At 32.4% G+C, this 13,320-nt stretch overlaps 1 protein-coding gene and 1 long non-coding RNA gene across 5 annotated transcripts; one reads left to right on the top strand and one right to left on the bottom strand.

Annotated features, from left to right (window-relative positions):
• The first annotated feature begins 6,840 nt into the window (after window positions 1–6,840).
• On the top strand, window positions 6,841–9,475 carry LOC114308519 (protein LOL1). 4 transcript variants are annotated; one of them, XM_082895918.1, is made up of 7 exons: window positions 7,130–7,244; window positions 7,509–7,663; window positions 7,827–7,902; window positions 8,052–8,165; window positions 8,329–8,442; window positions 8,536–8,645; window positions 9,173–9,475. In XM_082895918.1, exons 3-7 carry the CDS (start codon window positions 7,848–7,850, stop codon window positions 9,209–9,211), a joined length of 432 nt encoding a protein of 143 aa, XP_082752044.1. In that variant the 5' UTR covers window positions 7,130–7,244; window positions 7,509–7,663; window positions 7,827–7,847; the 3' UTR covers window positions 9,212–9,475. The 4 variants fall into 4 exon arrangements, with proteins under 4 accessions (XP_028109939.1, XP_028109937.1, XP_082752044.1 ...); XM_028254138.2 differs by lacking the exons at window positions 7,130–7,244; window positions 7,827–7,902 and adding an exon at window positions 6,841–7,107; XM_028254136.2 differs by lacking the exon at window positions 7,827–7,902 and having other exon boundaries at window positions 7,050–7,244.
• LOC114308520 (uncharacterized) lies at window positions 7,864–11,916 on the bottom strand. Its single transcript, XR_003645510.2, has 2 exons — window positions 11,788–11,916; window positions 7,864–8,205 (listed from the first exon to the last, which is right to left on the bottom strand). It is a non-coding gene; the product is annotated as an uncharacterized LOC114308520 (long non-coding RNA).
• Window positions 11,917–13,320: the final 1,404 nt, after the last annotated feature.

Genomic DNA, 13,320 nt, shown 5'->3' with positions numbered 1-13,320 from the left:
TAAAGTCAATTTTATTCATCTCTTTAAAATTATCAATTAAAATTGGCAGACAATTAGATTAAATATGTCCTTCGCATATATTTTTATTGTCATAACACCAACCTCTAATTATTTAGTCGTCTTCATCCTTGTTGTTTTGCAATGGTTGACCCTAAAATTATCTGAAACCCTCCAATCAATAATGTGATTTAATTGAATTTTAATTTTTAATCTGAGAAGATGAGTCCAAATTTTCGGCTTAGAGACAAGGATCTCATCTTTATAAATTACTAGGAATTTAGGATTTTAAAATTTTTTTTTTGGGATAGGTATGGAAATGATGGCCCAACCAAATGACAAGAATGGGGAAATTCATAAATATTCTCATTGGAGTAATGTTTAAAGCAATGCCTCAGTGTCTCTTGTTTGTTTAAATCATTTTGTTGGTTCATCTCATCGCTGTCTGTCTTTTTTACAATCTGAACAAATAAATAAATAAAAACACCCTCACTCAAGTGGATGATGTTGATCTCCTTTTAACCCAAAAAGGTCATGCCCTGTCATGAACACAAAAGAAGATAAACATCCACAAAAACATATGGTCAATAGGAATTTTAGCAAGAAAAATTAAGCACCCCACTTTGATGGTAACATGATTATAAGAGAATAATGCACCTTGTTAGGTTTAGTTTTTAAAATTTGTTTCTAACCTTCTGTTTTTTGTGTTTTTTTTTTTCAATCTTCAATGAATTTTTTCAAATATTAACACAAAACATATAGCATATGTAAAGAAATTCGAAAAATGTTTACTAACCACAAAAAATACAAAAATGCAAATTTTTTTTATTTATTTTAAATTTTGAAAATCTGCGGTAGAGTATTTGATGCAACTTTTGTTTATTGTTTACAAGAGAAAAAAATAGCTTAAATGAGTTTAATTCTTAACTTTTGATTATCAGCTTTCAGTTTATAAAAAATTACACAAACCCATTTTTAGCATTTTTACTTTATAATTATTAATTTTCAACTTGTAAAAAATTACACCAAACATACCCGTTGTTAGGTTGGATGTATCAATTATTGGGGGCATTCAACACATGCTTGTAAAATCATGTAAGAGTACAGGTTAGGGTAGGGATTACACCGAACAGTACTTGTTGCTGAAGAGAAAATTGTCCATTCCAACGTGAAAATCACTGCAATGTCACTTTATATCATTAAAACTTGACCACATTACTAGTTAGGCATCCACAAGCTTTTTAGAAAGCCAAAAATAAATAAATAAATAAATAAAGGGTCTGTTTGGGTGACGTTAAAAATCATTGTTTGGGTTTGGTTCAAGCATCAGGATGAAATTATTGATGAATTTTCACTCAACACTGATGGGAATATCCACTTGGGATCAAGTTAGAACCAAGATAAAAAGGCCAAACAAAGTACAAATTGGTGGACCCTCTCTTGTAGTGGTGTTGGGTGTGTTCTCCACCTTAGCATGGGTCACTGGCCATACTTTGGCCTTCATGTATTCATCATTGGGTTGAAAGGAAAAAAAACAAAAGAAAAAAATGAAGATAATATAAATGAAATATAAACTCTTTTTTTTTTTTCATGATACAAATATAACGTTTTAAAAAAAAATACGTTATTTATTTATTTATTTTTCACTTTTTACCACCAAACTTGGATTTTTATAATTATTGGGTAAATTTCAAAGTTTATTTTCACTTCCTACATAGATTCACACAATTATTTTTCAAATATAACGAGTCTTGGATGTACTCATGTCGTTTATTTTGTAACTTCACATTAAAGATTGAAAAAAATGGTAAAATTTATATAACCAAAAATTGCATTTTCCATAAGAAAATTCTCCTTTTAGAATTAAACCATATTTGAAGTATGAGGATTTTCACATTAGGAGTGTGGTTAATATAGTTTTCTTCTTTGTGTTCTCCATACTACCCCATGACTCGTAATTCTCTGCATCAATTTCATCTTAAAATTTTGAATGATTAACTTCTCCATAATTTAGTTAATAATAAAAAAAAAAACTTGCACATAAGTTCATATATATATATATATATACTATAAGTGGTGACACGCGCAATTTATGCGCATATAAAAATAATATTATAAACTGTATGATTAAATTCAAAATTTGTTCAGAAGTTAAAAAAATAAATAAATAAACCAACTAAATTTATGGCATAATTCTCCACCTAATTGCCATAGGGGGTATCTTGAAAAAACAAAAAAATGAGACATAAACATCAAATTGATCCTTCTCTCTATAATAGTATCGATAGATATATATAATAAAACTTCAGAAAAATTACAAAAAAACCCCCAAGATTTGATCCTTGTAACGAATTAAATTCTAAATTTTTAATTTTATCAATTTAGACTCTAAACTTTTTATTTGTTTTTAATTTAAACTAGTTGCCTACTTCAGTTAAGTAAAATCGATAAAAAATAATATATTTTAATCATTAAACTCAATGAATAATAGTATGTTTGACATTTCATGTACACCTATATTAAGTTTAATAACTAAAATACTATTTTTCTGTCGATTTTACTTAACGAAAATAGGCTAATAATTTAGATTAAAAATAAATCAAAATATTAAGATTTAAATTGATAAAATTAAAAATTATACACACACACATATATATATATATATATTTTAATTTCTCCTGAAACTTATTAACCATATTTAAAAGCATTTGTTAACAAACTGAAAATAAGTGTACATCTTTAAGACACTTGTTACCAAGACAGACCCACATATAAAAGGTAAAGCTGGCAATGTTCCAAATTTTTTGCAGATATTTTCAGATTGTGACAAGTAATTAAGAGGCTGCCTGTTCTAGCTCTTATCTGATCTTATTTATAGAAAAAGGACTGATTGATAACAACTCGCCAATCCATCCATTTTTCATTGTTTTTTTTTTTTTTTTTCACTACATTTTTTTTCTCATCATTTTTGTGCAAGGCTAATGTCATAAAACAAGCACCAAAACATATAAACAAATATAAAATAAATGGAATAGAAAACTGGGAAATATAAAAAAAAAATTATAAATATTAATAATTAAAATTATAAATTTTTTCATAAATATATATATATATATATATATATTATATTTGTCAAAATCCCACTGAGGTGGGATTACTACGAACTTAATGTTGTGTTTGGTTGAGGGATTTGAGGAGAGATTTGGAAAGGGAAATGGAAAAAGTAGGTGAAATATGAATAAAACATGCCTAAATTTCACATAATTTCACACACCTTTTCCCTTTCCCTTTCTAAATCCCTCCCCAAATCCTCCAACCAAACACACCATAAAAGAAGGCCTTGAAAGAACCACCAATCTAGTAATGTTGTTTTACAAGAAATGTGGTCTATTAACCCATCCAAAACAATATATGGGGTAAATTACACTGACTTCTCCTAAAATTTAGAAAAAAATAAATGAAATCTCATAATTTTAATATAATTACATTAAATTAGTGTGAAGATACAAGGATAAATAATATATATACATTTTAATATAAACTAAATGACAACATATTATTTTTCATCCAAATGAGCAACGAATTGGTGATGAAAAATAACCAAGTGTCATGCGAATTAAACTATTAAGGGAAGGGAACCCAACGTAACTATATTAAAATTGTGAGACTTACTATATTTTCTTTAAATTTCAAAAGTGATCAATTTAATTTGCCCTAATAAGTAATGTTAAGGTAATCATATTCACTTATCACATTTGGGTAATAAAATGTGTTATCTTACATGATGCTTAAAGGTGGAAATCATGTTGGGTCGAGTTATATTAGGTTTGCGTCAAAAAAAACTCAACATTTACTCAATTTATTTTAGTAATTGTGTCAAGTATCTTAACACTGCCCTAACAGTGACATGTTTAAAAAGTACATTAGGTTCGCAAAAAGCCACAGATTCACGCCCCGGTTTGGAAAATTACTTGACAGTCAATGGTGAAGATGTGCAAGTACATTACTTACATGTTAGACAGGAGCCAACATGTTTTTTACTGTGGAAGAGGCCTAATATCGAGAATCCAACCTACACTACAGCCCAAATTTGATGGGTCCTATAAAGCCTTGTGACAGTAGAAAAATCATTGTGGCACTAAAATGAATTTGAATTACTATTAATTTTTGACAAACCATTTTTGGGCCAAAAAAAGTGAAAATGCTAAAAATTCAACTCATTAGCAAAAGATCACATCATATATATCAATCAATCATTTTTTTCCGTCACAATTATCTTTTCAAGTAAAAAAATCATTTGAAACATTAATTTTTTTTACTTCATAAAAAAGTCCAAAAATTACTTAACAAGTCAAGTTTCCAAACGGGCACATAATGCAAGGAAAAACCAACAGACTTCCGGATCACCAGCAAAAGCAATAATACGTGCACACACTACATACGCAGAAGAGAAAAAAAATCACAAAAAAATGAATATATATATGTATATATTTAACTACACTCAACGAATATGAATCACAAGCTTCTTTTTTTTTTGTGCACTTTTCCGCGAAGCAAATGGCTGCACCGACCTTTTGGCCAAGGAAAGCAGCTCAATGAATGAATATGCCTCATTATCTATCCTACTTTGCCTAGTTTTATTATTGATAAAGGAAAAAGCGTGACAGCTCGAATTGGAGGCACCAAGTCCTGGTCTTTGCAAATCTTTGCAACTTGGTCTTATACTCCTAGACTACCCAACAATCACCCGGTGAATTACAGCAGTCCAATCTTGGGCTTTGCAAGTCTTTGTAACTTGGTCTTTTATTGAGCCGAAAACTTGGAATTTTATACGTGGACCATACAAGAGAGGTTAGAAATATGAAGAATTTTCTAATACACATTTTAAAAATATTGATATTTCGTATTTTCAATTATGATTTTTGTGATTTTTAATTATGAATAATTGTGATTTTGTTATAATTTTGTTAGATTTATTATACTGTGTGTTATGATTTAATTATGAGTTTTTTTTTTAATTATTATTTTGGTTACAATTGAAGAATGTCTTTCATTATGTGTCATGAGAATTGTTTGATTACGATTTATTATGGTGTTAATTATAATTTATTGTGATTATTATTCTAGTTATAATAAAAAATCTTAATTATGTTTTAAGTAATATTTGGTTATGACTCATTGTATTTCTTTTAATTATGACTAAAAGTGATTATTTACATTACGAAAATGATATATATAGAACTCACTTTCTAAACCTATTTTAACACTTAGTGATATATAAAATAGATGATTAAAGAAAGTATGAGAGAGAGAGAGAGAGTTGTTTTAGATATTCTCATAGACTGTCACATCATTAAGTTTAAAAAGCGAATCTAATTTTTAGATTAGAATAGCACTACCCTTTTAAACTATAACTCATTACTTGCGTATGATAAATTATAGTAAACTCTTTTATACTAGAACTCATTTGTGCTTTGTTTCCTGAATTTTAAAATTCAACAGTTAACCCTCTTAAAGTATTATCTTATTACAGTTAACGTTTTTTGTTAGAATTCTATTAAAAATTTATAAAAAATCAGATTATGTATGAAACATATGGCACATTTATTGAATTTTTAAAACAATAATACACACCCATTGACATTACCCCAAATTATTGAATAATATTTTTAAATGGCTGTCAAATTAAAGCGAAAGGCATTAAAAATGGCACCAGCAGCCAAGGTCGTCTAAAGATTCTTCGTGATAAAAAAATAAAAAGAATTTGAAAAAGATTCTTCATGAGAATTTAATTAAAATAAATTTAGCGTTAAAAATCAATTATTAATTATGAGATTAGCACCTATAAAAATTAATCTTTCTACTCTTGCAAAGCACTATCAATTGCCTCCTAATTCAACTTTTCTTTTAAAAAAATTATACCATGACTTTCCAATTGATAATTTAATTCACACCATATAGTATCCAGATAGGAAGGCTCCAAAACCACTATCAAGCCTTTTTGTTTCAACATAGCCATGACCCATGTCCTGGCATTAGTGAGGTACAAGGGTGACTTTCCAATTGATAATTTAATTCACACCACTATATTGGCTAGTATGCAGATAGGAACGCACCAAAACCACTATCAAGGCTTTTTGTTTCAATATAGCCATGACCCATGTACTGGCATTAGTGAGGTACAAGGGTGCAATTAGGACAAGTTTGTTTGGACTGGTTTAGAAGTTATTCAAGTCCAGTCCAAATTGTGTCAAGATTTATCTAGGCTTGAATTGTAAATTGATGCTGTTTGTTTAAGTCTGATTGGAATTGCCCGAATTACATAAAAATTGTCTACTGCAGTTGTCACCTTTGTCTATCGCGGCTGTCAGCCTCCTCACCGGACGACCGGCCGGACAAGCAGCCGGATGTCCGCCTGGACGACCAGCAAGGTGAATTTCGAGCCATTTGAGCCAACATCATATTCGGACTACCAAGCATTACTCATTAATAAATTACATCAATTATGTAATGATGCTTTAGGAACCTTGTATCCCAGACTTGTGTGTTTGACTCTGTTCAAGTTTTCTCTAACATCAGTATTATTATAAAATAAAATAAAAGCATTATTGCCAACTAAGTTCTAAAAGATTTGCAAATCCAAATCTACCACAGAGGACTGAGTTCTATTAGGCCCTATTTGCTCAGTTGGGTTAGGTGTCCCCAGTAGCGGCCTAAGGTTTTTTGAGACGGTAGCCTAAAGAACAGAATGAGATTTTATTTTAATGGGCCTTTGAAAAAATGGTTTTTTTAAAAAAAAAAATTTTAAATCTTAAACAATAAATTAAGTGAGACACCGTAGAATGACCAATTGTCCAATGCCCCAGAAAAGGAAGGAGCGTGTGGCTAAATTCATCACTCACGTGCATGCAATGAATTACACTGCATCTACTCCTAAAAGCAAAACATGAGAGAGAGAGAGAGAGAGAGAGAGAGAGAGAGAAAAGGGGGGGGGGACCAGAGTTTCTGACAAAGCTGATCATGATATGCCACCAACAGAAACCGAAATCACCACATCTATCCACTCCAAAAGAAAGAAAAAACAGAGAGCTATGCTGCACCTTAAAAATGGTAAAACACTCACCCGTTTAACAGTTATAACCCACCCCCCACTTTTCTCTCTACTTTTACCCAGTTACAACCTTATAACCCACAACTCCTCTCCTCTCTCTCTCTCTCTCTCTCTCTCTCATCTGCAAGCTCCAACGGTCTGTGTTTGCCCCACTTCATAATGTTCAACTTAATTCATAGATTTCATAAATATAATTTTTTATTTATTATGGCTTATTAATGGAAAGAATTCAACTGGGTACTGATTGCTTACAGACATTCTTTTTCTCCATCTTCATTTTCTTGAAATTCTAACTGGAAATTAGTGTTTTTTTCTTTGCAAATTATGGTTTTCTCGCATATCCTTGAACTGTCTTTGATTGCTCATGCGTTCCTAGTTTCTTTTTTCTTTGTTTTTTCAGCCAAAAGGTAAGAATGGATGAAAAGGTTCTGTTTCACGCATAAAAGGAGGAGGTTTTAAGATCTTGGAAGAGGGGTACCTCTGTAAGAGTTGCAATGCCAGTTCCTCTTGCTCCATATCCAACTGCTACGGCACCGTTTACACCACCTGCAAATGGTAAATTACTCAATTCTCCACTTGTTTTAGCCTAAAAAACAATATAGAATTCTTCACTGCTAAATTGCCAAGATAATTAAGGAAATGTGTGGAGGTTTACCATTACTTGGAGTCTGGAGATGAGTCTTTAAGATTACAAATTTGATTCCATTTACCCAAACAGACCTTAATCATGCAATCCTAAATGCAAGAGATTATTATGAGAGAAGTTAGCAAATCCAGTATCAAGGAATCATATGGTTAGTATTGTTTGCGATATTGTTTTGTTTCAATTTCTCTTCTGGGTAGTCTCATCAACCAAGAACTCATCAAGACAGAGTTGCCCTGTTTTATGAAACACTTTATTGTCACCGATCTACTGTTTTAGAAAAGCAATTTTGATCATCAGGTGCACAAAGCCAGCTAGTGTGTTCCGGATGCCGAAACCTTTTACTCTATCCAGTTGGAGCAACCTCTGTATGTTGTGCTGTCTGCAATGCAGTCACAGCCGTGCCACCCCGTGGTGTGTTCCTTGCTTCTCTTTTTTCTCGGCTTTTCTAAACCTGAAACATTGTAACAAAGCATAACTTGATCAATTCTGTTTCATACATTCGATTTCATTTTTTAAAGATAAATGATTTTCATAGTCTACAGCTTAACAATCTTATTGATTGGACTCTGACAAGGCACGGAAATGGCTCAGTTGGTTTGTGGAGGCTGTCACACCTTACTCATGTACATTCGTGGAGCGACTAGTGTACAATGCTCGTGTTGTCATACTGTCAATTTAGCCTTGGAAGGTATAGAACTAGTGTTAACATGAATAGATTCATAAGATAGTGTATGCTTTGCCCACGCATTCCTAATTGAGCATCAAATGTGTATGGTGGCAGCAAATCAGGTGGCACATGTCAATTGTGGGAACTGTCGGATGCTGTTAATGTACCAATATGGAGCACGGTCTGTGAAATGTGCAGTTTGCAATTTTGTGACATCAGTTGGGGTCAGTATGAAATACCCTTTTACTCGTTACCTTATTATATATATGATTAATTACATTGATCAGTTACACGTCCACATAAATATTTATCAAACTGCACAAGATTTCCCAGTCACAAAATGGAAATCAATACCAGCACAAGATTCGCAGTTCATTACTATTTCAAGAAAAATACGAATGACTCAGGGATTCAAGATCATTATCACCCTTTAGACTAGTGTATATCAATTATGGTGATGGTAACCAATATAGCGTGATCCTAATTCCCTTTCCCCTATACAACTTGACTGACATGTTTAATTTCAATCTAACAGCAACACCAAGCGTCCAAAGCATTTTCTTCAACATTATCTTTCAGAATTTTTTATTGTTTTTCATGTGAGCTGACCCTGAGACGATAAACACCAACACTAGTTGAAAAATACTAATCCTGCAGTAAGATAAGTAGATGATAAGATTTAGGGATCAGTGCAAGAGTTTCATTTTTGTGTTTTATCTGATTAAATATGAATGTTCTTTGGATGATGCAGGCCTCAACAAGCACTACTGAACAAAAGTTCAACAGCTAAAATTGTGCAACAGTTAAGTTGGTTACTAGTTACTACAAAGACCATTTCAGTTTCGGAACTCACAGAGTCCCCCCAGTATGTGCATCTCTGAACAAGCAAAACATTTTCTCCTTGCTACTTGTATAGAGTTATTTTCCCCTTGCGTGACTTTATTATGAATAAGAAGTTTTGGTAATTAAATTAGATGTCTGAGAAGTAATGTATAAGCAGACTTTAAGGTTATGAGTGCATTTAATGTTATTGGATAAGAAAAACTTCATTTTCCTTCGAGTTTCAGATATGCATCAGTGGCATAAAGTACACGGCATGAAGTTATTTCAGTATAATGTCATTTAATTGTCAAAAGGTTATCCCCATATGAATTGCTTCCACCAATAAATGAAAACCGTAGTTTCAAATTGAGTTCCAATAAATGACTTTCGTGACCAAAGAGAGAAGGAAAGGGCAAGTGTTGAGGTGAGAATCACATAAAAGAAAACCGACTGAAAATTGATGTATAGATTTGACTTGAACTCTAACCAAAATAAATAAAGATGTGACTTGTATAAAAATATCTTGGGGTTACTCAGAAAGATTATTTGTTAAAGAAAATAGAACTAGTTAAATCAGAATAAAAGATTCCTGAATTTAGAACCACCTAACCCCATTTCTGCAACAAAAAATAAAATAAAATTGGCAGCATAGTTTTTAAAGGCGACAGATGGACGTGAAAGCTTGATAAATTGAGAGCATCAGAAAAATAGAAATAATTCTAAAAGTTGCACCTCTTTTTCATTTGTTCCATCAACTGACCTTTGCTAATTAGCTGTATCCAGCTATTTGTGTAAAGATTTGTAGGGCCACGTCTCCTTTTGTGTCACTAGCCAAAGCATTTCACCTAACCTCATCAACCCATGCCCTTTTAGTACTCGACATTGTCCAAGTTCCTTCAACTTGAACCATGTGAGCTCTTAATAGTGGAAACAATTTTCATCAGTTACATTATTAGACCATCTCTTTCAACTATTCGACTTGCCACTAATTGGTGCTACCTCGAAATTCTTGGAAATATCCTTGTATTTCTTCTCTTTTCACTCGTTTGTATTACCATCCTCTTTCTCATATAATTATCAATTTGATTCAGTGCCACAAACTATCTTTGCTCAGTGCCATCTTACATAGTTTTCCCATTCAAGTGAGATAAATGGTTAGTTGAGTAAAATAAAATGTTTGCCCTTCATTGGCAAACATTCATGTCAATCACACAGCATTTTCAAAAGCAGACTACAGTCATCAAATTCTCACTTTTTAATATCTCCCTCCTTATGGATGGTCTAATAAAGTGACAAAAATGGTAGCTTTCAAGAATCCCTTGGCCATCAATCTCAACTATCCCAATTTCAACCCCTTGCTATTTGCATCCACACATTAAGCATCTTCAACTTTTTGTAACTAAAATCTGAAGGTCCTATCAATACTTCAATTTTCTCCTCTCGAATAATCATCTAGAAGGGTGCAGGTAAAAAACAATTAAACCATTGGATCTCTTCCCTCCATCTTAACTCCTATCATCCAAATTATAAAAGCAGATATCCAATTTTCTGTCTTTAACATTTTTTTTCTTATTTTGTTCACAGAAAATTTTGTTCTCAAAACCCATTTATCATTCATATCTTTGTAATATTGTGAGTGGATTTTAAGCTTCGTATCCTAACCTATGAAAAAAGAAAAAACATAGAGAGAAAAAAAAGTATATTACATCGACGTGAAGGCCAGAGTAGAGGTTTTCTTTCTTTCTTTCTTTTCCCTGAGTTTTTTAAATATCCATCTACATAAAGAGATCCCTTTGCTTCAAACATATTTCCCCAGAACATTGACTGGACCAACATATCAAACTTTGAAGCAGAAACTTTCAATTTATCTTCCATACATTCAGTACCTCAATAGAGATGTAACCAGTAGTCAATGATGACAATGGTATTTGAGCACTGCCTTAAGGGCATCACATAGCCATGTGCCACATCATGCTGCAGAGCCTCAAGGTTGTGGCATGATGAACTGAGAGAAGAATGGAAGCTAGATAATGATGCCTGGAAGCCTTTGACAACGAGGGAGCACCATACTATACACAATTAACCTGCCGTTAAGGGTACTGCTAACCCCAGTTTTTGTTGGCACCAACTCCTATCTAGCCAACCGGATTCCTAAAGTTACCTGTAGTTTCTTGATCACTATGTAAACGTTCATAGTACATCATAATTTAATTTCGCATAGTTTGTTTGTGGTTGGTCTTTGAGATATGTATACAAGCCAATTTCAAAGTAAGCACTATATTCATGTTATCACTAAGCAGGCATGAAGGAGTAAATCCCGAACTGCAACTATCTACTTCAAATCTTAATGGAAACCCAAGAAAGTTTGTGGTATATCAAATATACTACAAATGGCCAAGTCACCTTTCACAAAGAGAAAATGAAAATAAAATCACCAAAGATGTGATTTCAAATGAAATGGAAATTTACCACGCAGGCCTATCTAGATCCTTAAATCATGCTAGATTCTCCAAAACATAAAAATAAAAAGGATAGCAAGCTGACCTAGTTTTGTCAGCAGTATAGTCCCTCTCCCTTCACATGGGTGATGCTGATATATGTTCTGAATTCCATCAGATTGACCTAATGACAAAGATACATACCATTCAGAAACCAAAAGCAGAAAATGCAATTGGATAAATATTTCAAGTATTTAAAAGAGTCAGCATAGATTGGAGAATTTGTCCAATTTACGACCTCAAAAGATGCTTTTGTTTTGAAAGAAACTAGGCCTAATAGTCTGTTCCACCCAATCCCCACAACCACAAATTGTGAAACATTGATTGAACACCAACAAATCATAATCTCATTCTCATTAAAGTGGTCCACAATTCCTTTTCAGGAGATTGAAAAATTCAACAAAACGACTTACAAGCAGCAAACAAACCATTCAACAAAGAAACAAAATATCATCTTTGCATTTGTATTTTTATTCAAAAATCATGCCCACTACTTTGGTTTTTTTAAGTGAAGATGATCTTCCATAGTCAGATAAACTACCATGGCTCTGAACTTGACCTCCATATTGATATTGCCTAAATCAGAATGCAAGCTGCTGCAGGAAGTAAACTCAAGCCAGATTGATAACTAAAAATTAGACAATTATACTTGGAATTACTAAAACAGTTTTTGCTCGGAACATATTTTCTGTTATAAATGTAGGCTATAGCATCTTTTCTCATCCCAAGAAAAATAATTATGAAAATAAAACCCATCCATACATTTCTATTATTTCGTGAGAAAGAATTTCAATATGTAGATTGACTCAATGAAAAATAGAACCTTTTTCATTTTCCAAGCTATATGATTCATGGACAGTAGCACTGGTACCAGACAAAACTTCTTTAGAAAAGAAGACCCATGTTATATCAATGTTTCTGTAGCAAGTGTTGGATGTCAAAGGTTGGCAATATATCTAATACTTCCCAACAATGTGTTTTTTGTTAACGTTTTCAGCCATCTCGGACATTTCACATTGTCCCAATATGAGAGTTCACAATCATGGGTTTAGTTGCTCATATTTTAACTAGCCACATCCTAGATTAGATTCCTCAAAGGACCGTCTTCAAATTCATGAATCAATTGTGGCACCCACAATGTGCACCTACAATGCACATCTTATGGAGGCTTTTTCTTTTAAAATAATAATAAATAAATACATAAATAACATCACAGTTGCATGCACCTCTCTCTTCGTCACATTGTTATCTCAACAATTTTAAGGAGACTGGATTCCAGTTTTTCAAGATATTGCTTGAAGTCACCAAAAAAAAAAAAAAAAAGGTTTATTCACATCTTTTACTGAACCAATTTGCTATTCTTTGAGGTCTGGTTTTTTCTTAGTAAGATGAGAGTCCTAAAGCACAGTTTTAGGCATGGAATATCCCAACAAGGCAGATTTGGATTAGAGCAGCCTCACTGTCTTCCTAGTTTCCAAGAAATATAGTCTCTGATGCATTTCATGTCCAACAAATACTTCGTACCAAAAAATCACAATAAAATAGAAAATGTTGGCATCACCATCAAATGATCCATGTC

Source organism: Camellia sinensis, chromosome 11, assembly GCF_055761805.1.
Source record: "Camellia sinensis isolate YWXY chromosome 11, ASM5576180v1, whole genome shotgun sequence".
Classification (NCBI taxonomy): Eukaryota; Viridiplantae; Streptophyta; class Magnoliopsida; order Ericales; family Theaceae; genus Camellia; species Camellia sinensis.
The sequence above is the reverse complement of the archived record's forward strand: the minus strand, read 5'-3'. Positions and strand labels throughout refer to the sequence as shown.